At 38.5% G+C, this 26,616-nt stretch overlaps 1 protein-coding gene across 1 annotated transcript in view; it reads left to right on the top strand.

Moving 5' to 3' along the window:
• The window catches only part of LOC128515024 (nesprin-2), a 118,797-nt gene that overhangs the window by 74,560 nt on the left and 17,621 nt on the right, over positions 1 to 26,616 (top strand). Inside the window, 25 exon segments of the mRNA XM_053489005.1 lie at positions 37 to 237; positions 1,971 to 2,132; positions 2,379 to 2,510; positions 3,334 to 3,518; positions 3,761 to 3,884; positions 3,965 to 4,147; positions 5,331 to 5,477; positions 5,630 to 5,806; positions 5,902 to 6,057; positions 6,154 to 6,309; positions 7,341 to 7,511; positions 7,734 to 7,867; positions 9,820 to 10,024; positions 10,964 to 11,146; positions 11,268 to 11,396; positions 11,908 to 12,062; positions 13,441 to 13,588; positions 13,753 to 13,847; positions 16,336 to 16,567; positions 16,935 to 17,129; positions 18,863 to 18,979; positions 19,553 to 19,708; positions 22,568 to 22,729; positions 23,753 to 23,919; positions 26,115 to 26,277. Coding sequence (XP_053344980.1) covers positions 37 to 237; positions 1,971 to 2,132; positions 2,379 to 2,510; positions 3,334 to 3,518; positions 3,761 to 3,884; positions 3,965 to 4,147; positions 5,331 to 5,477; positions 5,630 to 5,806; positions 5,902 to 6,057; positions 6,154 to 6,309; positions 7,341 to 7,511; positions 7,734 to 7,867; positions 9,820 to 10,024; positions 10,964 to 11,146; positions 11,268 to 11,396; positions 11,908 to 12,062; positions 13,441 to 13,588; positions 13,753 to 13,847; positions 16,336 to 16,567; positions 16,935 to 17,129; positions 18,863 to 18,979; positions 19,553 to 19,708; positions 22,568 to 22,729; positions 23,753 to 23,919; positions 26,115 to 26,277 — 4,035 coding nt within the window.

Raw genomic sequence — 26,616 nt, 5'->3', positions numbered from 1 at the left:
TACTTACTTAACTATCCTCTTGCGCTGTGTTCTAAGGGTGTTCAAGGCAAGGTGTGGAGTTCCATGCGAGAGGACAAGAGGAAAGAACAAGAGGTTTCAACACTACATCGCTGCCATCAGGCTAATCTTCAGGGTCTAAGGGATCTGTTGGAGCTGGGCTCTGAGCGACTTCAACAAAGCCAAGGCATGCATCAGCAAAGCTGCAGTCAACTCCAGAGCCTGCTCACAGGACACAAGGTACACACACACACACTCCTGCACATATACAGTATGTGAACACTTGTCAACCAATCAAGCAGGTGTCAAGCTTAAAGCTCACACTTTTTGTTTTAGTCAGCCTGTATATATTTACAGAAAATAATATTGAAACAGCTTTTAGTATCTGCTGTACATTTTTATGCTAGACCAATACCGCCTGCATTTTACTGTATATGCACTAGCTTGGTTTACTGTTCTGATCGGAAGGTTGGGTGGTTCAATCCCCAAAACTGCCAAGTTTGCCCATTTTTAAACGCTTGAACAAGGCCCTTAACCCTATCTGCTCCAGCGGTGCCGTATCCTGACCCTGCGCTCTGACCCCACTCTCCTTACAGGGCTATCCGGCTATCCTAAAATCATATATGATATATGCTTTTATATATATGTATGCAGTGGAACCTTGGATTACAAGGCATAATTGACTTTACCATAAGAAATAATGGAAACTCAAATTATTCGTTCTACAGCCCCCAAAAATAAATGCATAAAAATAATTAACACAAAATATAAAGTAAAAATAAAACAATTGAAACTGCACTTTCCTTTAAAAAAAAGTACAAATAAATCCCGACAGGTAAGTGTTTCCGTTTGTGTGCGCAGGCGCTGTGTATGCGTGTATGTGTGTGTGTGTGAAGCTAAAGTAAGGAGCCCCTCCACTCTCCTCCTCCTCATCTTACTCAGTTATCCTTCCTCCACTCTTTTCACACACGCACGTGCACACAATGGAAACACTGTTTTATCGGAAAAATAAACAAGAAATCTGTCTAATGACACTTGATTGAGCGATACACTAACGGAATCACTGCTGTAAAGTAAAAATAAAACAATTTAACCTGCACTTGACTTTTAAAAAGAATCGTGACAGAGCAGTGTTTCTGTTTGTGAAGGCGAAAGTAGGAGGGGTCTGTGTGCGTGTGTGTGTGTGGCACGGTGTCCAGTGACGCATGAGCACACAGACACAAAGAGCAGGCTGATACAGAGAGAGAAAATGGATCTTTAACCTCTCTAAGAGACTTGCTCTTGCTTTACACATGCGCTGTACACACACGCATACAGACACAAAATAAAATGTTCCAACCCTGGCCCTTTCAACCCCAGAGGTCACCCAGACCACGACGGGCCTTTCAACCCCAGAGGTCACCCAGACCACGACGGGCCTTCCAACCCCAGAGGTCACCCAGACCACGACGGCCCTTCCAACCCCAGAGGTCACCCAGACCACGACGGCCCTTCCAACCCCAGAGGTCACCCAGACCACGACGGCCCTTCCAACCTCTTCGTCCTTTAAAACATTAATAAGGAAGGCCATGGTATGTCTTGCAGGCCAATATGTTGACCTGCTAAAGGTATTTTCTATGCTGTTTTGGTAAGTCTGTTACGAAAATGCTTAGTGCTGCTAAGACCGAGCAGGAGAAACAATTACCCACAATTCCGCAGTGCAAGAGAGAGAAAAACCGTTGGCTCATTTGTGATCACGTGACGCTCAGCGTCAAAACAAGAAGCGCATGCGTGATACATGATATTCGGTACTTGTAAACCAAGACTTGTTCGTTTTCCAAGTAAAAAAAAATTAATAAAAAATCTTATATACAGTGTATATGTTTTTTATAGTTTTTTTTTTTTTTTAAATCAACTGCTGTTACATAATTATACAGAAAACAGTCAGTCATTTAATTGATCTCACATTTATAGTCTAATACATTTTCTGACAGAGGTACTTTAAGGAGTTGAGGTGGTATCATGTGATGATCCAGCATATAACCAAGCGGATACCGGAAGAAGCTTTGCAAGATCAAGAAGAAGTTGAACAGTTGGTCTCCGAGCTTGCTCTGCAGGCTTTAGGACACGGAGTTCACATTCAGCACAACTTACAGGTACCTACGGAGGAGGGATATAACCAAATATGAAAAATATGAATTATTATTAATGATGTATTAATTAATACTTAAAACATTTAAAATGTAAATGCAGATGTAAGGTGCACTCAAGCACAGTTAAATTCAAATTAAGTTAATACGTTTTTATCAGCAAGGCCTTCTTAACATGCTTAAACTAAAGAAATGTCATCTTTTAAATAGCGTAAGACCACCTAAATTTCTGTATAAACTTCCTTGCTGCAGGAGCGCTCACGATATGAAGAGATGGGAGTGAAACTGGGAAGACAGCTGGAAGAGTTGGAAGCAGCAATGCCCAGTAATGACCTGATGTCAGAACCTGAATCACAACTTCAAGAACGACTGCAGGCCTATCAGGTAAGATTCAACTCCTTGAAATTTTCAAAAGAAGAATGGGAAAAATCCCATTTCTGTAATTACTGTCTGGATAAGCTCAGGCAAGTGAAGATTGTTCACACAAATCCCATTTTCAACAGACACTGACAACTTGATTACACAGTTCTTCTTTGCCTGCTTTCCCTTCATGGTTGCCTAGCTCTCATTATTGCGTTTTTATCTGGTGATGTTCCTCTCTGTCTGTGCCAAACTCATTAGACTTGGTGATATGGAGGACATAAGGAGGTCTGTCCTGTTCAGGCGAGTTATTTGGCAAGCCCTCAGATGAACTAGTGCAAGCAGCTTTGGTAGATGAGGCATGAAGTAGATGGGGGAGAAGGGCCTTCTTATTGTGATGGATTCATTGGCTGTGGGTTGCATGGGACCCTTTTCAGCACACTCTATTCCAAATCAAATTACTTGGATAGGCTGTTGCCATGTCTGTGGAACTCCATGTTCTCCTAGCCACTTTGACTGCTCTTGTATTATTTTCTCTCCGACAATTACGGAAGCTCATTTCTCAGCCCAGTTGACTCATGGATAGTGGTGTGCGATGCCTATTGGACAGCAGTAATAGATTTATGCTGAGCTTTATTCCCATTTCTCAGTCCTGAAGAGGAAGGATTGGTGGGGGGAGGGGCTTATGTTACCATAGCACTAAAAGGATGGTGTGGATGCAAGGAGAGAGAATGATTGGGGGGCCAGGCCTGAGTGCAGGTGTTGAAAAAGCATCTTTATATATCTTATTATATTCATTTTTCTTTCCTGTTCTCATTCTTTTCATCTCCTCACCTCTCACTATCAGCAGTTGCAAAGGCTCCTCGAGGATAGCCGGCCCCAGTTGGAGCTACTGCAAGCCAAGGGTTTGTTTTCTGAGAAAGTGAACCACCAGGGTCCAATTTTAGAGCTTCAGAATAACTGGCAAGCTTTCCACAGACAGCTGAAGCAGGAGATCCAACGCGCAAAGGAGATGCAAGTCAGCTATGATAGGTTTGGATCCCAGACTAATACAAGCTCTAGGTTGTGTGGTTCTCAATCTTGAGCCTGGGGATTACATCAAATGTTGTGGTTTCTCTGACCCAACACATCTCGATTAATAACTAAATAAACTGTTTAAGTTAAAACTGTGTGTAATATTTCCAGAGCTCAGATTTAGAATCATTGGTTATCATGATGCTGTATCATTATGATTCTTGTTTACTTACATTTTTCGAACAAAATGTGTTTGACAGGTTTCAGTCCAATTCTGCCGAGCTGGAAGTATGGATTGCTTCTGCACTTGCAAACGTCAAACTATGGAACAATCTCAGTGGTCCTGATCCACAGGATTCAGAAATTCTCCTGGCAAATATTATGGTGATTATCATTCTACTTACAGTGTAAGTGGAAACAGATGCTTCCTTCCCTGAGGTTTAACTATATGCTGTGTGTCGTAGAACTTCTTTAAGGAGCTGGATAGCAGGTCTGTACAGAAGGCCACTGCAGTGAGAGCAGGCACACAGGTCCTGCAACTGACAGACACTGAGGCTCCTGAACTGCGCCAACATTTGGTTCAACTAGAGCAAGACTGGACAGAGCTCAATGACGCTGTGCCCTCTGTCCAGCACACACTGCAGCAGGTAGATTGACTCAAGTCTGTCTACTACTGAAGTAAATGCAGTTTGACATTTTTGTTGTAGAAATGATGATTGATGAGGCATATTGCTGTATGATGTAGTACCAGTGTGCAAGTGGGTAACATAATTAACATCGACATCTTAAAGTCTCTTTTTTTTGTTAAAATTGATTCAAGCACAAAGACACAATTCTATCAATAAATATAGAACATAAATATCTTTATAATGCATGTTTGACATTAAAACTGTTTGCACATTTGCCATAATTGCCAAATGAATAAATAAATAAATAAGAACTTTACAAAAGTATTGCACTATTCTAGTGACAGTCCCAACAATTCATTGTCACGAGTGTGTCAGCCTGCTTACTAGACTTGTGCACAATGCAGCAGATAGAATTGACAATGAATTCAAATAAATACTGATCCTATTACCCCTATATTAATGATCCCTACACAGACTGATAGTCAGTTACAGAATTTTATTTATGTATTGCTGATTAATCTTGAATCTGCCTTAAAAATGCAAACCAAACAGGCCTATGAGATCACCATGTAGCGGTTAGGACCGAGCTTAAATGCATTTAAGCTTTTGTGTTGTCCAAACTTGGAAGCAGTTCCCTGGTTGATTTCAGATATGGCCCAAATTTCGGCCAAACCAACCTTCGCTTTTCTGTGCCTTTAACACCTAACACTATCAGCACACACTTTGCACTTCTTTTAATGTGTTCATATATACAGTACATAACTATTTTATACCTTTCAGCACAAAATGTAAGATGGCAGACATTTTTCTTAATACCTTATTACTCTTATGGAATCAAGGAATTTTAGCAAGGAGTATTCAGTATCATTAAAATACAAGAAGTGTCATGGATGTGATGTTAGTATAAAATTAGATTGTAAATTATGGATAAAAATACAGTAACAGTCAAAGCATACTAAAAAATAATATTTGTTCCTTTTTTTTCAGTGTAAAGACAATGGTGCAGCACTATTTCTAATATATATATGCTATGCTTATTTATTTGTAATAAAGGTATCAAATAAAGTATGACTAATAATTTTTATGGGTATTACTGTGTAAAATTTCACTTATAACATATATTTTCTTACGTTAAGTATTTGTATAGTTCATTCTACCCTCTGTTTCTGAATTGTACCGTCATGCTCTGATCCCATGCTAGCTGCTGGCTGGTCTAGGTCAGAGTGGGGTTAGGACTTATCTGTCCACCTGGATGGAGCAAATTAAGAGCAGACTGGAGGAGGAGAGCTCCAGAGAACTTCACGTCGTAAACTCTAATGAGCTCACAATGCTTCTACAGAAACTTAAGGTATTGCTTTATTCAGAATATTTATCGTCTTATTAGTTCAATGCCATTAATCCAAACATCTTGTTTGTAAGCAACAGCAGTTATTTAAGCTTAGTAAATGCAGCGTGCAATGTCATTATTGCACTGTGAGAACCACTGCTGGTATTCCTCAGGAATGTAAAGCAGAAGTGGCAAGCCGGCAGCCATGTATAGACTTCCTCAACCACTCTGTAGAAGAGACCAGATTTGTGAACATTCCAGCTATTCGTAATGAGCGTTTGATCCTTGCTGAGCAATTGGGGGCCCTCAATCACGAATGGATGCTTCTGCAGAGGAAGATTGACATCAAGGTAAGAGCAGAGGTTTTATCCTGAAACTGCAATAAGGTTGCCATCAGTTACTCCTAATATAGTTCTTAGCACAGTGCCATGCTTTTTGTCTCCAGATTCGAGAAATTGAGAACAAAAAGCAGGACTGTGCACAGAGAGAAGGTCATCTGCAGCAACTCCGCAGCTGGATCTCGGAGCAGGAAAAGAAGATCAGAGTGAATGAGAGACCAGCTGGCTGGACACAGATACAACAAGCGTTAAAGGATTCCGAGGTCTTTATTTCAGCTGAGAGCATTGAGAAAATGACTTTCTTGGGCATTCGTTGTTCATTTAATTGCACATTGAGCAACTTCATTCTTTGTTTACAGGAGGAGGAGGAAAAGTTCAAGCAAAAATCCACTGAGCTGGTGCAGTTGAGAACTGTTCACATGTTGGGGCAGAAGGATGGACAGCACCCAGGTGATCAGACGTTCTCCTCGCAGGTGGAAAGCACCAGTGAGCAATGCCAGACTCTCATGCACCAGGTATGTGTATATTTTACGTCACAAAGAGAACTGGGAGGGTGATTGCTATACACACGTTTTCTTTGAAAAAAGTATAGGCAGACAAGTTACAGTTTGTTTAACTGCATCTCAGGGCAGAGAAACAAACTCAGAGGGAAGCGGTTTCTTCCACATACCTGTACATGAGCTCACAGAGGCCCAAGATACAGTAAGATAGAGTTTCTTTAACCGATAGGGTAGAAAGGGATGGTCCGTCCATTCAAAGAGCACACCTACCTCAAATGCTTTTCCGAAACGCCAATAGGGAGTCATTATTCGAATGTAAGAATTATAATTCAATTACAGATGCTACCTTATTTACAGATTGAGAGCTGCCTGTGCTAAAAATGTGTTTGTTTTTTTAACTTTTGTATTGTTTTGTATTTCTCTGAGGTTTAATTGGCCTTGCCAATTGTTTATCCACTTAGATAATTGTGTTATAATCTACACTGATCAGCCATAATATTAAAACCATTGTCAGGTAAATTGAATAACATTGATTATCAATCAAATACTACTAAACTGGTGACAGGATCATGGGCGCCCAGTCCAGGCCGGACTGTATGGACTGATCTCACAGAAAAACCAATGCATCACAAAACGCCATAAAAAGTATTTCATTTACGTTTAGGCATTTGGCATTTGCGTATACGTGTAGATAGTAAAGTGGTGTCATGTAAATAGTTTGTAGTGAACAAAAGACCAAAGGCATAAAATTAGGTACATCTTGTTTTGCATTTGAGAAATAAGAGGGAAATGTTGGGTAACAGCCATCCAATTTAGCAATACCTCAGAAACATTACTCCTGTAATTTAAACTTGTGTGTGCATCTTAATGTGGTGTCAATTAAGACATCTTTTAAAGGGAAATATAAAGAAAACTCTGCAACAGAAAACTTGCCTTTTTACAGGATGTTTGTCGTATTTCATAGGTTGGGTTATAAGTGTCTTGTGGAATGCTGAAGGAGTTATATATTTTAATGCTATCATATCACATGATCTCGCCTGCTGCAGATGAGTGCTGTCCAGACTGTTCTGGTCAGGCTGAAGGAGCAGTGGACACAGCTGGAAGGAGCATTGAGGGATGCAGCGCAGGAGACTGTCAGCATGGCCTATAAGCTGGAGACCAGCAAGATCCCAACATTGTCACTTCAACAAAGCAAAGAACATGTAGAGCAGCTTCAGGTAAGAACCAAGTATACCTAGTGAGTGACTAAACCTCATCACCAAAATGGTATTGCCTTTTATTTTAAGAAAGAATAAATTAAATAAATCTATGAGTGCATTTAAATAATGTTTGATTGCTTATTGCGCTGTTCTTAGATTGGACTGTTACAATTAAATTGCCTATTACCTCCAAATACATTTTTAAATATTCTGTGATAAAAAGCCGTTTCTTGTCCACAGGAGCTGAAGTTGGAAGTAGAAAGATCAGAACAGACTTGGACAAGTTTGAGCAGTCTTTATTCAGACTTAAAAGACAAAATACACCCTGGTGCTGCTGTAATTCTGTCCAGTGAGTTGGATCACGGAAAAGCACGGTCAGTAAGCTAATTCTACTTTCACATTGACCAATTGACAGCTGTTGTACTGCATTTAACTTATTAAAGCCATGGACAATGAAGAAATGATACAATTGAATGACTCGTCATGAGGATCTTTTGGAAATGCACCTGTTGCCATGTCTGTGAGATTTTTTTTGACAGCCAGTACTCAACAGTGTTTTGCATTGTATAAAAATGATGCCACATTTAAAGCTTCACTGTTAAAATTATGTATTCATATGCACTAGTCACCGGGATAAGCTTATAGGATGCACACGAAATCATTGATTGGTGAAATAGAAAGGAAAATGGTATCACGGATTAAGATCTGTTTGAAGCCTTTCGACTGCTCCCACCAGGGGGTCGCCACAGCGTACCATCAGATCTGTGCACCACTTGGCACTAGTTTTACGCAACCGTGCCATTTAATCTGGACTTGTTTATAATTTGTAATGGACTTGGGACCCGCACTGAATCCAGTGACTGGGGTTTGGGCAGCGGGTGGGAATTGAACCCGGGCCGCATGGTAAGCGAGAAACCTACCACTGAGCCGCCAATGCCCATTTCAGATATATAGAGATCTGTACACTTCAGTAAAAAGATTTTTCATCTTGCCAGTATGTGGATGAAACATGTGGATGAAACAGGTGCATTTTCATTTATATTGTTAAGTATCTCCATACATCATTGTTGCTGATATTTCTGACAAGCACATGTCCAAAAGAATGTAGTGTAGCAAGCATATTGAAAAACAAAATGTTTGTTCATTTCCATCTCATTTACTGAGCCACTTTCACTCTGCAAAGAGTTTCTTGCTGTGTTGATTTATGGATCTAATGTGGGATGCTGGTTCCAGGAAACAGTAAATCTGCCAGTGCTGACTCACACAGAGAACATTGTGCACCTTTGTTCGTATTACGTCTCAAAAGCTATTAACTAATACTTTCATAATACAAATACGATTCAGGGTGATTTTGCACACTAATATGATTGCACATTGTGCTGTTGCTTTTGGATGAAGGGATTGATAATAGACTGAATCCCTGAACCTGATCCCTTGCAATGGAGCTGTACAGTATATAGTACATTGTGTAATAGATTCTGTGTGGGCTATTTTTGTATGGAGATTTACTGTATAAACATGGTGTGTAATCTAGGGGTGTAATGCAAAGTTTAGTACTGTTTTGTACTCTGTTATTATTGTACAGTTAGTGCATTCAACTTGCCGCAGAAGGGTGAAATCAGACATTGGCGTAAAGTTTTTTTTTATTTTTTGTAAGTTTGTATAAGTCTTAGAGTGGAAATATACTTGCTTTTAACTATGCATACAAACATGCATAATTTCTGCCTTAGGTATCCTGCATTTGTTTGGTGCATAGCTTGTGCATGTCGTCAGAAATTAATGTACCATGCCCATAATCCAGTCTAGTCATCAGTCACGTCAAAAATAGCAGAAGGTTTCAAGAAATCTTATGACCATGTCGGCAATTTGGTAACTGTAATTGAGAAGAGGATGGAGTTGAACAGATCTAGTCTGAGCTGAGCACTGTGCCGGAGGAGGGGGCTCTTGTTCATTGACGTCACAACAGGGGGGGAATCTGATTTGCTTTGAAAAACAGTGGACCTAAAAATGGCAGAACTCTAGGCATGGTCTGTACATCCTGCCTCTGACAGTTCTTCACGTCATATTAAAATAAGGGGGTGTGGGAATCTCACTGGTGGGGTTGATATTTGTACAGCCACTCATATCACTTATTATGGTCGAATCTGGCAACTTGTTTATGTCTGCATGAAAGTAAAAATCAGCCACTCATGCAACTATTTAAAAATCCGGCCTCCTACTCATATCTTTATTTGTATTCACCTAGAATATATTATCTCTTCAAGCTGAATAATGTATTTAAATTTGTAAATCAAGTGAAATAGTCTGTGTATGTTTGTGTTTTCAGGTGGGAAGCTGTGGTGCGTGAAGTCACTTTGGAGCTGCAAAGGGCTCAGGTGAAGCTGCATTTCTGGCAAGAGTATAGCCTTCTATATAACGGCTGCTCAGAGCATTTAAGCCATCACTGGGAGCAATATGAGAGTTTTTTGAGCCTCCTAAAAAAACAGGAGTACAACATCGAGCTGCTTCACGACAAGATCGACAACATTAGCGTGAGTGATTCAGGAGCATGTACACCGCAAACGCACCAGGACACGTGATGGAAAAAACATCCAGCAAAAACAAGAGTTCATATGATACAAGCTGTTTTTATACACATCAGGATGCATGATGGTTGAAAGGGGAGTTTAAAAAATGTCATTTACGCACTATTGATTAATTCTAAGATTTCGAATGAAACATTTTATAGTGATGAGATTTAAAGAGTTATGAGTATCAAGGATGTAATTTGTAGTTTTGGGGAATGTAGTGCATTTGGACCATGCTGCTTTTGTACCTGGGGGAACATTGAGTCCTGAGTTAAAGCAGTGCACTACACGCAGGACTAAATATATCTCCAGGTTCTCCAGCTCTACTTCACAGAACAGGCAACCGTCCCTGCAGTGATAAACAAGATACTCTGTAATAGTTCAGAGTGGGAAAACATTACAGCTAAGCTAAAGTAATGAAGTGATAACACAGATAATATTACATTTACATTACAACCCGATATGATACCTAAGGGCTGATTTGATTCATGTTGCAATTGTATAAATATCATGATTTTTGGATTCAATATTATTATTTTAAATATTTTATTGTAATTCTAAACAAACTTCACAAATAATTCTCTTGTGCCAAACAGGACGCTGTTCTATCTGCCAGTGTTTGAATAATTTAGAGTGCGACACCTGTAGGATTAAAGAGGAACAAGAACAATTTAATGCAAATATATATAAATTAAAAAATCGCTTTTTGAGTCATAAATTAATAATACATGAATTCCCACACAAAAGAATCATGATACATCACTGAATTGATTGTTTGTTTATTTTTTGCCCTCTGTGTAAACAACAACAACTTTAAAATGAAATAGACACAACCACTAGTATGTAATTGTGCTGCTGAATGTTTTACATTATTTCCATTTAATGTATGCGTCTCTTTACCAGACTATGGCGGACAAACTGAAAGCACTGGAGGGTGATGTTGGAAATGTATTAGAGGCTTCTAAGCTTCTCATGGTACAGTTAGAGCCCCAGGCAGCTCCCATAATCCAATCAGAGGCCAAGCATCTCTCACATGGTCTTGTGTGTCTGAGCCAGGCATTAGTTAGGACACGGGAACAACTACAGGTGAAAGATTTTATTACAATTCCATGGTAACGCAGATACTAAATATGTCAATACAATATCTAAAAATTGTAAAATTGATGAACTCATTAAATTTACATGTTAACATTTGCTTGTCATGTAGGAGGAGCTGGAAGATCACATCCATATCAATACTGATTTGGATTCCCTAATGCAGTGTCTCAAAAAATCAGAAAGTGTCCTGACCTCCCCTACTGCAAGCACAGGGAACCTAAAGGTGAGCCAGTTAACCGTTAACCGTTCTTCTGATTATATATATTTACAGTTGATGATCAACTTTTGGATTTACAATAATTTAATTCCATTATTATTAATAGGTAACTATAATAAGTTCACATGAATTAGCATGAACATTAAACATGGGTTTATTTAGTATAAAAAAAAAGTTGTAATGCAAAATGTATGTATTTTAAGACATCAAAATAAGCTTGCATAGGGATGGTTTATTGTTTGTGTTAAATAATATAAAAAATTTGATGTAAAATGTATCATCTTATGTCTTTAGAAATTTGTTAGGAATTTGTTTTTTAACTTTAAAGTTACATAACCTAATAATTAAATGTTAGAATTAAAAATTTGGATCAGCACAATTGTCACGTCTAGAATCTTGTTAATCTTTTTTGCAAGACAATGTAAAGTGATAAAACAATTGTATTAGATTACAGATTAGTAAATATATTCTCACGATAATCTCTTCTACTCTTTGACGGTATATTTTTCTTTTTCTCCTTGTGCTCTGCAAGCTGGCTCTTTTGGATTTGAGTGCACTGACCCCTGACCTCGGAGCTCTGAATGAGCAGAGCCTCACGTTGCCACTTACTGCTTCTGAGGCGGAGCAGCTGCAGCTCCTTAACACTAACTGGGTGCAGGTCTTCATCCAGGCCATGAACAGACACAGGTGTGTGCTGCAGACATGTGGTAGCACTTCTGTAAAACATATTAACCTATTTTTTTTGTGAGAGAATTCTATGTTTGTACTGATCTACTGTAGGAGGATGTAGTGGCCCAGTAGTCGAGGTCCTGGGCTAGTGGTTGGTAAAGTTTATGTTCAAATCATAGGATTGTCTAATGGTTATTTTTAGGCCTTTAAAAAGAGGCTTTAGCTCACCTTCTTAGCTGCATGTTTGGTTTAGTCTTCAATTCATTCATTCATAATCTCTATTCTTTTGTGGAACTAAAAAAGGGGCAAGAAATGAGAATATATACAGGGTGGGTGGGACAACCTAATTTACATTTAGGCATTTGGCAGATGCTCATATTCAGAGCAACTTCCATACATGCTTTGAGTATTCATCGTTAAATATATTATTACGCTGGTTCATTAGCTTATTAACTAAAAGCACCTGCAGTCCAACACTAAAGTTATTAAGTGCACAATGTATAATGTTATAAAATTTTAAGAGCTTCAGTTAATGTTTACAAAAAAATATTAGAAAAGAAAAAAAACTAGGTTGATGTGGTTGTTGGTACCAAAGTGCCAGTTTAAGTATTTTAGAAACTGATGGACCTCTGAAAGCAAAAACCTCCTGTTTGTGGAGAATCTGAAAATAAACATCTTGTTGGAAAGAGCTTTAAAGAGAATGAACATTACTGGCTTGAACTGACAAGAAGTATATAGTAAAGGAAATAATAACTCTACACAATCATGCTGAGCAAAAAAACGCATCTCAGGACCAACAACTTTGAGGTGATTAGCTACAAAAGCAGAAGACCAGACCATCCAGTCTGCCAAGAATGAAGAGATCTTCACATGAAACTGGACACTTAAAGAGTTTTCATTTTAATTTAATGAGTGATTATTACATAATTTCTGGCAGATCAAACCAATCTAGATAATTTTCTACTGCATTTCTTATCAACAGTGTATTATCTCCAACTAAATTGTTGCTCTCTCAGTGTTTTTTGTTATTTAAACCATTTTGATTATCTACTTTTTATTTATTCTAAGCTATGATGTGCGCACTAACTGAAACTCTTGACCTGTACCTTCACAGTCTAATGCATTGATCTACTCCTTCATGATTGTATTATTACATAACGGCATAAATGTGCAGGTGTCAAGTTGTTTCTAATAAAGTGGGTGATGAGTGTATATTATTAGTTTACAATATACTGTACGTATAAACTATTTATTAAAATGCCAAATGAATCTGCAAATCTAAGCATCTTGAGCTTACTATTGGTGTTTTTCAACCTCTGATTCTGTGATAAAGTACTGTAATAGTGTAAAAGGCCTTTGTATGATGTAGTGTGTGACAGTTTTGGTGTTTTCTTAGGGAAACGTATAGCGCACAGTTGGGTGATCAGAGCTTCCAGCAGAAGTGCCAAGCTTGCACAGATCTACTGGAGACGCTGGAATCTGGGCTCTCTAATGACACTTCTGGAAATGATATTTTTATGAGAGAACAGCTTGCAGTACACCAGGTTAGATGTTTATCTATTACTAGTGTTCCTCTAGGCACTGAGGTGACAGATAATGTCTGGCTTTGCCTTATCTGGCAACTCAAGAATGTAATTAATGTCATCATAGCTGATAGCTAAAATCAAATAAGTTTTTAAAGCTGGTTTCTATCAATGTATTTCTGCAGAAGCTGAAAATGGAAGTACTGATTGGCCAGCAGCTTCTGGATTCCGTGATCAGTGAGGCATCGAAGCTTTTAAATCAAAGTCAGGGAGAAGACAGGTGAGATACACAGAATGTACACCACACAATCCCTCTACTTACTTTATAGCTACATGCTTAATGTCGTCAAACCCTGCACCTATTACAATTCATTAAAATTCTAAAATTATGACAAAGTTTATTAATTGTACATTTGTGATTCTCAATCTAAACAGCAGTTTCATACTCATTCATTTCTAAAAATGAGATCTCTATCAGAGTGGACATTCAGTCTTATCTGGAGTTGATTATCTCAAACGCATAATAAGGATTGAAGTTCTAAGGCGACTGGTACAAATAAACGTGAAATAAATATTACTCCCACCTCAAACAGCAGAATGGAAATAAACTCTTTAATAATGACAGATAACTAATAAAGACAATGTCTTTATTAGAAAGAGGTTCTGTAACATAGTTTTTTGTAATATAGTGTTATTCAATATGATGTTCTAGTGTGTGTAAGAGATTCTTACACAGCCAATATGATAATATAATATGGTTTAAAATGTGTAGCAATTGTTCATAGGATAGATGTAAATGTGCCTATATATGTGCACATATACAACTTTTATCATAGTTGGATGGAACCTTGGATTACGAGCATAATTCGTTTTGGAAGCGGGCATATATATTAAAACATTTGTAAACCAAATTTAATTTTCCCATAAGAAATAATGGAAACTCAAATTATTCATTCCACAGGCCAAAAAAATAAATACATGAAAATAATTAACACAAAATATAAAGTAAAAAAATAAAACAAACTGCCTCCGAGTGGCGCAGTGGTAAAGCGCTCGCCCAATCATCCGGAGAGCGCTGGTTCGAACCCCGGGTGATGCTGTTTTCCTCTCACAGCCGGAGGCACAGAGAGAGCTGATTGGCCGAGCTCTCTCAGGGGGAAGGGATGAGAGGTACTTGTGTTCCCACATTAGTCACGGCGCTACAGCCAATCAGGGGCGTCTGTGAGCTCACGCACACGGAAGGAGCGGCTAGCGCTTTCCTCCGAGTGTGTTACTCCGCCCCTAACGGTGCGTGAGCGAGCAGTTCGAAAAGATGCGGTCGGCTCGCGTCACGTGGTTCGGAGGAAACACGGGATAGCTTTCGTCCTCCCGACTGAGTGATTGTAGTAGCCTCGATGTGTGTGGGAGCCCCCTAGTGACGGGGAGTAATTGGCCACGACTAGATTGGGGAGAAAATCGGGGAAAAAAGAATTGGACAGGACTAAATTTATAAAAAAAAAAATAATAATAAATAAATAAATAAAACAAATTAACCTGCACTTTACCTTTTAAAAAAAAGTAAAAATAAATCCCAACAGATAAGTGTTTCCATTTGTGCGCGCAGGCATTGTGTATGTATGTGTGTGCGTGTGTGAAGCTAAAGTAAGGAGCCCCTTCCCTCTCCCCCTTCTCAGCTTAAACAGTTACCCCAACTCCACTCTGTTCAAACACACACGCGCACACAACGGAAACACTGTTTTATCTGAAAAATAAACAAGAAATCTCTCTAATGACACTCGATTGAGCGACACACTAACGGAATCACTGCTGTAAAGTAAAAATAAAAACAAATGAACCTGCATTTTCCCTTTGAAAAGAATCACAACAGAGCAGTGTTTCTGTGTAGAGCAGAGAGAAAGAGTGTGTGTGTGTCTGTGTGTGTCTATGAAGGACAAAATAGGAAGGGTTTTTGTGTGTGTTTGTGTGTGTGTGTTTGTGTGTGTGTGTGCGAGGCATGGTGTTCAATAACGCGCACACACAGAGACGAAAAGAGCAGGCTGATACAGAGAGTGAAAATGGATCGCAGTCAGAGGTTTCACTGTAATGTGCTTTTGTAGGACAATAGTCAACTTTGAGGCAGTATAACACCACCATGGCGTTGGTTATTTTTCTATAACAGCAAACCCTGTTATGTTTTATAGTTTTGCATAATTGTTCTTATCTGTTTCTTTAGAAGTATACTGAGCTAATTTTTTTTTTTTTTGGCTTGTGGTCTAAATCAAGCTAGCCCATGAAATGACATAACAAAATATCATATTATGCAAAAAAAAATCTATATAGGAAAGCTGACACCTACTGGAAAAAGGCACGATAGTTGCTCATCCAGGTTTATGTCTGTTTCTTTAATTGCATATGTAGGTGTTTTATAGTACTATGAACGCTGATGGAAAGTTTTATCTAATCATAATGTATAATCACTGCACCATCTAGTTAGATCAGTTACTTTTAATGCAAATGAACTTTACCATAAGGTTATAGAGAGTTTTGACTTACTATATCTCTATATTATATACTTTACCTTATAACTGAGCTTGCCAGCTGGGGTCTGTTCATCAGAAATCTGTGGGTCAAGTTCTGTTTAGCTGTTCACGTATCTCTGAATTTTAACGTAATTAAGAAATAAATTGTTTTTCACAGTTACAAAAACATAACGTTAACCTTTTTTTCAAAATATTATCATCATTAAAAGTGTTTCCTAAAGAACTCTTCTTGGTTTCTGTGATATGCAGGAAAGACATGATTCTGAGGTTAACCCAATTAAAGGAGCGATGGCAGACAACACTGCAGAGGGTTCAGGAGCGTAGCAGGTGCCTCGAGCAGCAAACCGAACAATGGAGGCTATATAGGACAGGCCTGAAAAGGCTATGGAGACTCCTAAAGGACTTGGAACATTTTCTATCACCTTCTGGATTGGTACCTTGCAGTTTTCAGCAGCTGCACCAATCCGTTCAGGACTGTGAGGTAAGACTGCATTTTTTGACTTTTCAGAGATTATGTCACGAATGAATGGCTATATTAAAGTGGTGCAACAGGTTCACAGGGTTTATATTACTAGTTTTTCATCTTAACTTTATATGTTTCATTTTTGTTTATTTACAAATATATGTTCTACACCATCACATTTGATCTGTTGCTCTAATAAATTTCTCAATCGAAAATGAAATGGTGCTGATGTAAAAATGCCCATCATTCTGTAAAGAAGAATAGTAGTTCTGTAATTAATGCATGTAGAAATAATTATGTTCCCTGTGTTTAGAAAATGTAAGAAACTTTCCATCAGAATTATTAAATAAAATTATTCAAGTAAATTCGACTTTGTTCCCCTCAGCGGGCTCAGGAGAAGCTGAGCAGTCATGAAGAACTCTACGCCCAGACTGTGCAGGTGTACCAGCAGATCTTACCCCTGGCAGATGTACAGACACAGGATGAGCTCAAGACTGAATTTGGGGCTTTGCAGGATGCGTGGGAACAAAGGAATAGTCTGGTTGTGAAGAGAAAGGCTCTCTCTGAAACTGTCATTCAGGTATGCAAACAAAACTTCATATACTGCAGTTTTCATCTTAAAATTTCTATTATATAAGATTGTGTAGTCACAAAGGCAAATGTTCATCTATAGGTTAAGAATGACAACAGAAATATCCACCACATATCAAAACATAACAGGGATTTTGTCCACCTCATAAACTCCCTGTGCACTAAATTCTAAAAACGCTAAACTCACTACTGCAGTCCCACATTGTAATTACAATTATTTATACTGTATGTGTACACATGCATACCTTTTAGTTTAATGAAATTAGCTTAATTATGCTAAATAAAATCTTACATTATGATAAACATGTATTTCTGTAAAATATTGTACATTTTTATTATGTGATCTCACCATTATTAAGACTATCAAAAAAGACTGCACTTACAGTACTGTGCAAAAACTAATTTATTTTTATTTAATTCAGTTCAGTTAAGGAAATGTGAACAAATGTTTAACTGCGACAGTCTGCAAATTGCATAAAGATACAGTTTAAATTTATTGTTTTTGTAACAACCTCAGCACCAACCTCATTTCCCCTCTCGTCTGTTCTAACCACTCAGCATTCAGCATCACCAGATCATCAGTCCTCATCTGCACCTGTTAGAAGTTAAAACTTTCTTTTAATGCTTGAATAATTCTTAGGTCACTGTGGGGCTCAACATACTGTACAAAAACATTTTTCTGAACCTGGTCAGATGCAGGGACTGAACTAAAAATGAGAGCCAAAAAAGTCCTTCAGGAACCCTGAGAGCTATTCATCAAGACAGTGTAGGAAATATAAGAAAGTCTGGCACATAGAAAGCAATGTGGCATTTGCATGGACATTTCAATAAATATTTATAAAAACCTTATCTAACATTTTCACAGTCATGTGATAAAATTATGTTTATTAACCTGACATCTTTTTCAGTAATATGGCTTATCTAGATTTATGCCAGTTGTCTTCATGAAGGCCTTATTAGTTGGCCCTGAAAACCACAGCTGTAATGGAATTGGTACTAAGGTTAAAGTTTGGAAAGCAGTTCTGCAGGATGGTACTGTAGATGTGTGTGGGGCAGCTTTACGCCCTATTGCATGCTGATTTCTAGAGTAGTTTCTCTCACTGTTGGAAGTGTGAAAATGATTTCCATAAGGTGTAAATATACACCACTACCTCCATTAGACCGGGCTGATTAGATTCACATGTAGCTATTCAAAGCATGAATAATTGTAAGGGGAATGTCAGCATTTTGGATTTCCTGGAGCTTTTAATAAGATTATAGTAATCCTGCCTGAGTCTTGCTTAGCTTTCCCACTGGACTCTTATCTCATTTCCAATTGTAAATATGCTATATTCATACTCCATCTTTGGTGTCTCTTGGTGTGAATTTGTCAAAAATGCCTCCTGGTTCTACAGCCACTTTCACGCATAACCAACTCTGAATGGTTCTTTTGTTTGGGACAATGGTTAGCTGGATTGATCACCTCACTTGACTTTACAAAGCGGAACCAAGGGGGACTCTGATATTAATGAGGCACATGTAATCAGATAAGTCTGTTATAAAAGGTGATTGTATTTCCTGATCTAAATAGTGTAATTGGGTATGCAATAATGCAAGTAAACTTCCAGTACCAAACCAGAGTGTTTTGACTGATTGCATTTAGTAGGAGAAGTCACAAGGGTCTAAAAAGTCCCCCGTTCCTTCCATAAAACATCCATAAATTTTTTTTCTGCTTTGGTCTAGAATTGGAGTTGCTGTGAGGACGGACTCACGGACAGTGCACTTCATCTGAGAGAGATTGCTGTCAGACTAAAGCAGCCACCGCTAGACAACACAGAGCTTCAGGAGAAGCTTTTCGAGGTACTTGATTTCAGACCCTGCATTGGTGTTCACATGCTTGACTCGTGCAGAATTGCACTTGCAGGAAAAAAGCATGCTCATCAACAGTAAAGATACTACATTTGCATTTTTGCTCGCACATTTCATAGATTGTGGTGAGGTTTCCTAGCAACCGTTAGCACGTGCTTTGGCCATTGAGAGGCCACTTAAGTTGATGGAATCACGTAGTTTTGAAGTTGTCTAATCTTGTCTAATAAGAATGAGTGATTAGAAGAGTAGTTTTGTCAGTATGTTACTCAAAAGAAACTTTCTTGCGACTCCCCAAATAATCAGCTGTAGCTCCAAGAGGAAACAATCACCTCCCTGACTGGGCTATTATACATCTTTAAACAGCCCTCCCTCCGCTCCTGCCCCCTCGTTCTCCACTTCTCCACTCACCCCATTCCCCCCTTTCCGCCTACTTTCCTCCCCCCTTACAACTTGCAGGCCTTAATCCCAAACGCTAGTGACAGAGTGACAGAGAGAGAGAGGACAAGGCTTAGCGTGCAGCAGGGGCAGGGATTCAGCTCAGTGTCGGCTGCTGTGTTAATACAGGAGGACGAGAAATCTTTGGAGCTGTGGGCTGGAGGACTGAGGAACCTGGTGAGCATGAAGGCGGATATCTCACAGTACGTGCTGCCCACCGACACAGTGCTTCTCCAGGGACAGGTGGAGGAACTGCACAGTCAGTGGGAAGAACTTTGCCTGAAGGTGAGTAAGAAAGAGAGGAGGTGGTGGGGCAGAGGACTGGTGTTCCAGCACACAATACACTCACCATGAGGGCCTTTAGAAATAAAGGGGGAAATGCACAGCCCACACAGGAAAAAAGAGAGGGAAAGTCTTGAACAGATCTATATAACATTATATTCAACATATAAAATTATAAAAGTTATATTGGAATAATAAAGTGTTGATTAATGTGTTGATAGTAAAGTTGGCAAGGTTTCGGACAAACAATTATTTTTTATATTTCACATCTGTTCCTTTATCACAAGTAAAAAAAAACAGGTAAAAAAGTGTTTATAATATCATATATCTGGAGACATACACATCTACCTTCCTGAATATGAAACTAATATTCTGTATTACTATGTGAGCCTTAATGTCTGTCTCCAAACTCCCTGAGTGGCATTTGAATCTTCTACTTTTTTAAATATTCGCCCCTATTCACACACTTGCATGACTTTTCTCTTGGAGTTTGCTGTTAATGTTAATCGAGCTTAATGTTAAGGTTCAATATAGCACTGGCTGTTATTCTGAGCTGTAAAGTTAAATTTCTCAAAGGCTCCAAAAAGTTGTAGTTACACAACTATAGTTTGAAGTTTTACAAACTTTAAACTTATGGCTTGAGAAGTAGGCTTAACAGTTATGTAGCTTATTAGGCAGAGATTAGATGTGTAGATAAATGGAAAACTCAGAAATGCATTGGTGTTTATGTGTGTGTGTGTGTGTGTGTGTGTGTGTGAGAGAGAGAGAGAGAGAGAAAGAGAGAGAACAGGTTGCAGGTGGACCCAGTCATTGGATTTGAATAGCAGATGGTTAAGCAGGACAATGTTCAGGCTTTTAGAGCTAGATCTTTTGTGTGGTTGAGTGGAGAACTCACATCCTCCTGGGCCAGTGGCAATCACAATAGATCTCTGCCTCTGGGGAGTAGTTATTCGCTATGTTAAATCGTGTAGACCCAGTTAATGAAATTGCATTAAAAGCCAAAATGATACAAATGGCGGGTGTAAAATGAGCTTGAATACTTAGCAGGAGAATCCCTTCACTAAGCAACCAGTTATTAAAAATTAACCTGGTAAATTTCTCTTAGTTGCACTCTGCTTATAAATAAAGTTATTGACAATGATTTCGCCGTTTTACTTCATTTCAAATTTCCAGGTGTGAAGTTAATGGAACTCTGAGGAAAGGATGCACTTTAGACTCTGCGATATTTGAAAGGGATTGGGCCTGAGGGAACTGAACCGTTAATGTCCCCTACTGTGCTATGGAGCTTGCAGAAAATAATAAAGGAGTTCTTACTGCCAGGCCATGCTTGTAGCTGTTGGAGCTACATTGGCTTTAACTTTAATTCATGGCGTGCGTTTTTCTGTTAAAAGCTCCTCATAAATAAAGGGTTTGCACTCATGCAGAAACATTTTGAAATCTTTGATTGGGTTAGGTTCTTTTGTTCATCCCCTTGAGAGGACACACTTGAGCTTTTTGAGGAGACAAAGAATTTTTTTGAATCTAAAAGAAGGTACAGTGTTTTTTTTTTGTTTTAGGGCAGATTAGACACATGAAGCCCTAACATGACAGAGTTTCTTTCTTTGCAACAAACACTACTTTTTTTGTTTTGGACAATAGTCCCAAAGAAGCTTTATAGAAATACTGATATTGATTTACATCCCTAATATGAGCAAAACAGAGATGACAGCGGCAGGAAGAAACTTCACTTAATGACATAAGGAACTAGACAAACTGAAATCTATCATCATCTGAGTGCCACCTGAGAGTTTATTGTACACAAGTTATACAATAAAACCACTATAGACCTTTTGCAGACATGTGACTACCATGACGTCAGTCACAACAGTGTGCGTCAGAAGCAAAAAAAAAATTTTTTTTTTGGAGCCAAAAATATTGATTCTAACATTTCTGCAAATTCAGTAGACTTATCTAATTTAGCTGATTACCTGATGATTACCCACCGGATTTCCTGATGGTTAAAAGGTTAAAAGAACCTTAAAAGACAAAAGAACCTTTCATGCAATATGTTGTGGTGGACCTGGTGGACTTATTTAAAACAGAATGAATGAAGAAGGAAATAAGGATATTAATTTTTAGAAGTTTGTTATTATAATATGATTACCTAAGATGGTATACAAGTATGTGATTCCTCCTGGATTTGGTGGAGTCACTCATTCAGTGCTTCTGCTGCAAATGAAACGACGCTATGGAATATGCTGTGCGTTACACTTCATAAAATAATGTGCAGGTAACGTTAACTAATACTGACAATTTTAGGTTTCTTATTAATAAATAACTAACTGTTCTGGGGTTCAATCTCAAATAGTGTTAACTGGAAAGATCCACACACCAAATAATGCCCTTGTTCAGCGGTTAGAGAGGGATTTGGAATTTAGCCTTGTGTTAGAAGCCAGTTAGCTGTGAAACACAACACGGACGGTTCAGCGGCAATTCAGAACAACACTTCAAAGTGGCCAACATTATTGGATGTGTTTTATTGCTAAAAACGCTTTCGTGATTGGTTTTGTATGTGGGTTTTGGCAATGGCATACAATGCCTTTACACATAACATTATATATATATATATATATATATATAAAGGCATGTTGTGTAAGACCTGGGATGAGCATAGGGTAGTGTTTATAAGGAAAATCTATAGATCTCATGTTTTTCCCCTTAAAGTAGGGGTGATAAACTGTGTTGGAAATGCAAATCTTTACGCTATCTACTGTAAGTCGGACCATCCACAACAACAGAATGTTAGTAACAAGTAAGAATATTACCTAGTAAAAGTTTGGTGAACATTTTTATGTATTACGCTAAATTTGTCTCTGTGTAAAGGTGTCCAAGCGTAAACAAGAGATTGCTGATCGACTGAACGCATGGACCATATTCAACGACAAACACAAGGAGCTTTGCGAGTGGTTAGGTCAGATGGAGAGAAAGGTTATGCACAGCAGTGATTACTTCAGCATCGAGGAGATGGTTGAGAAACTGAAAAAGGTAACACAAAGCACTCAGGTTGGAACATGTACATGTTGTCATGTTGTTTATAAAGATAATAGTACAGTATGGAGATGAGTTTGGCGCATCCAAAGGCAGGGCCCTTTAAACTTTTTGAGTTTAGGTTTTCATAGAGGTATTATATACGTAAATGTATGGGTTGTTTTGTGTAATGTTATGTTTATGTAAGGATTGCTAAGGAGCATAATTAAGCAATAATTAAGCATCTTTCTTGGAATAGTTCTTAGATTGTACTGTAAATCTAATATTTAATTGTTATAGTATAATAACAATATGTACCAAAATAATGTACTTTTTCTGATCATCATAATAATAATAATGCGTTTTACTTATATATTGGCGCCTTTCTTGTTACACAAGTTGCCTTATACATGCTGACAATAAAAGTAATTTTAGTTTAGCAAACATATTTTTTATTCATTTCCTCACTATCATTTATTTAGACAGAATAAATTAGGTCAAGCAAACACTCCTTATAGGGTCAACACTAAACATTCATGTAGTAGTTGGAACTCTTTTATCCTTTCACCACAATGTAACCTCTTTCATCATCTATAAGTGTTGCATTATACACCGGACACTCATTAGCACATAGTTTACTGTAGAGTCCTTTGACTAGGTTCACAGTGGCCCAGTAAAGATCAGGGACCTGAAAGCAGCCATTGTTTTTCCAAGGCGTTGTTATTGGCAACAGCAAGTGGAAGGCTTGGCTGACCAAAATGAGCAAGGCCAAACTAAACAAAACAGGTGAAGCCACAAACCCTCACTAATTGTAGAAATAAAAAGTAGTAGGGTCAACGGGTGTCTTCGCCTCTCCAAATTCAAATGAAGACACCTTGAAATGTTCGGTTTTTAATTAGAGACCCTGCTGTGAGATGGGCCAGAGTTTTGACAGCTGCTAGGCCTAGACCGAGGCTTTGTTTGGGATGCATTTGTTAATAAGTAAAGCATCCTATAGTCCTTTTGTAAAGCAGCTGGAGCTCACTGTTTGTATCTTGCCAGGACTGCATGGAGGAGATTAACATCTTCAGCGAGAATAAGAGACACCTCACGCGGCTGGGGGAGCAGCTCCTATTAGCCAGCGACGAAGCTAAAGAGACCAACATCCATGGCATGCTGCAAGACGTCAATGACCGTTGGCAGCATCTGTTTGACCAAATTAATGCCAGGTGAGAAAACCGGGGTCACCATACAAGAAGCAGTGCATTGTGGGTCTTATGTATTTCTGCAAATAGAGCATCTGTGTCTAGTCAACTGTACAGCTTCCAGCGATTACATGCTACTCTTATTTCATGATTTTACTTTTTATGATACACAGTGGAATTTACAGCAGGTTTGAAAGGGTCTGACTTTTTTATTTAAGACTTAAACTGGCGAAGATAAAATAAATAAAAAAAGACAGAGGGCCTTATTTTTTTACTTATTTACTGTATATTAACTGAAAACCCTAAGTGTTCCCGAAAATATGTCTGTAAATCAGCTTAATAAAAGTCAGCTTAATTAAAAGTCATTTCATTTGAAAGGCAAGTTAAGTTTCTTGTGTAAAGTTCCTGTGAAAGCTGGTTAATCATCTGCTAGCCACTAGAGTACAAATATTAACTTGACATTAATTGAGGAACGAAATGTATTTAGTGTCAGAAAGGAAAAGAAATTTCATTTGTTTGGACAGATGTTTGGACACACTTCTAATTCCATGGTATTTCTTTCTACATTGTAAAAGAATGCAGAAGGCATCCAAAATTTGCAATAATCTCCTTTGAACAATTGAGATGTACTGCTACTGTAAAGCCTTCATAACAGCCTGGTAAGTGCTGTTAATTTGTTGATGCTGTTAATTTGCAATTTTCGAGGCTGATAACTCTAAATGAACTTAAGTAAGTTTTGGTCTTGCTTTCTTGTGATGGTCTTCATTTGAACCAGTAAAGGCGATTGATGGGTTTTTTAAATGCACCTGACAATGACAATATTGTTCTTGCAAGAACTGTCCCAGAAGAGCTAACTGTTGACCCGTATCTTAAATCAACAATTGGCTGTACATAATAAGTACATAATCCCATCAGTGTCATTTTATAGTTGAAAAAATCTCCAGTGTTGTTCTAGATTGTAGAAACTAAATCACGTAGAATTAGAAGTGTCCAAAATTTTGACTGGTACTGTATGTGTTAGATAAGAATATCTACAATTTTGTCTGGAGTTTATACTGTTATTGCTCCCTAGAGATTATGGTTTTCACATCTGAGGAATATAACCAGGGGTTTCAGTTTATGCAGCCTAAGAGTTTTTGTTCCGTGTATCACTTCACTGATGACCGTGATATAGATAGAGTCAGACAGATGGTGCTGGTGGGGGAGGCAGGGATATTTAACCAACCTACTAGTGCTGGCTTTGCCATATGGCTGGCCGAAGTATTGCAGTCGGCCTATGCAGATCCCTATTCTTGTTTGTGTGTTTGTATGGGGTGAGAAGGGGTGGGGGTCTCGAGGTGAGGGGAGAATGAGACATGTCATGTCATATTAGCTATGTGAAACAATGGGCTCAGGTGAGTATACACTCACTAGTGCTGCAGGCCATGTCCACATGATCGTGATGTCAGTTCTGCTCCCAATGGATTCTGATTGTGCCATTGCAATGTACTTGTTATAATCCCCATGAAGCATAAAGCAGATATCAACAGTCTGCATGTTTGGGTTCGGGCAGAGATTATCAGACAACTTTTACTGTTGCGTATATGGACAAATCTAAAATTGACAGGGTCTAAAATTGTCTTTGCCCTAATTTTCATTATAAATAAGATCTTTAAAAGAGTTCACAGATGCATACAAACTCTTTTAATATAATGTGTAAAAATTGCCATATAATAATAATAATAATAATAATAATAATAATAATGATGATGATGATCATATTCTATATCATTATTATTCATCATAAGATCAGGTTTACTCTTTTATCTTATACTGTATTTTATTGGTAAACTATTTGTTTATTTGGGGCATTTTTAATTAGGTTATAATACAGCTCTATCCATGACCCAACTGCTGAACTGCAGTCGTTGTGGGTTCTCTGTCTCAAGTGAGGGTAACTATGGTTACCAGTTTTGAGTGGGGATAGTGGTGGTAGTGGGTTGCCATGGTGCCTTTCGAGAGACAGGGAGACACATTGTGCTGTGCAGTAGAGATAAAAGCCTTGAGGAGGACAATAAAGAGAGACCAGCAGTAGACATGCTCCAAAATGTGTTTTTTTTAAAAGGCCAAAATTTTAGTTCTGTGCTGTAAAATGTTGTCTGTTCTTGGTGTTTAAGAGAAGGAAATTGTTTGCACACATGCACGTATGTTCCATCTGTTCCCCTTATATCTGCTTTCAGAGAGGACAAGCTGAAAGAGACTCTGGCTGCTGTGCAGCGACTAGATAAGAACATGAGAAACGTGCGGAGCTGGCTGTCCCATATTGAGGCGGAGCTGTCCAAGCCTGTCACCTACAGCATCTGCAACGAAGACGAGATCCAGAAGAGACTGCAAGAGCAGCAGGCAAGCCACTAGTTGGAGTTTTAAAAAATCAAGGAGCACATATTCACGGCATAAGAGTTAATAATGAAATTGTGCATCCTAGTACTCACAAAATACAAGGGGTGTTCAAGTCAAGACAGGGCCTTTGATTGTGCACTAAAACAGAACATAGTTATTAGAGTACAGTAACACTAATGAACTTATTACAGCATTCCACTAGTGCTTAGATACCATCAAGGTGGAAAGTTTTCTCAGTATACCAGAGCCATGATCAGCCTGCCTGCTTAAAGTGTGAAATTCTGGCCTCCTGAGAACTCCTAAATATGTAGAAATATCTTAGAGCGAGGTCAGGACTGTGTC

The sequence above is a fragment of the Clarias gariepinus genome, chromosome 27, assembly GCF_024256425.1.
Source record: "Clarias gariepinus isolate MV-2021 ecotype Netherlands chromosome 27, CGAR_prim_01v2, whole genome shotgun sequence".
Lineage (NCBI taxonomy): Eukaryota > Metazoa > Chordata > Actinopteri > Siluriformes > Clariidae > Clarias > Clarias gariepinus.
The sequence above is the reverse complement of the archived record's forward strand: the minus strand, read 5'-3'. Positions and strand labels throughout refer to the sequence as shown.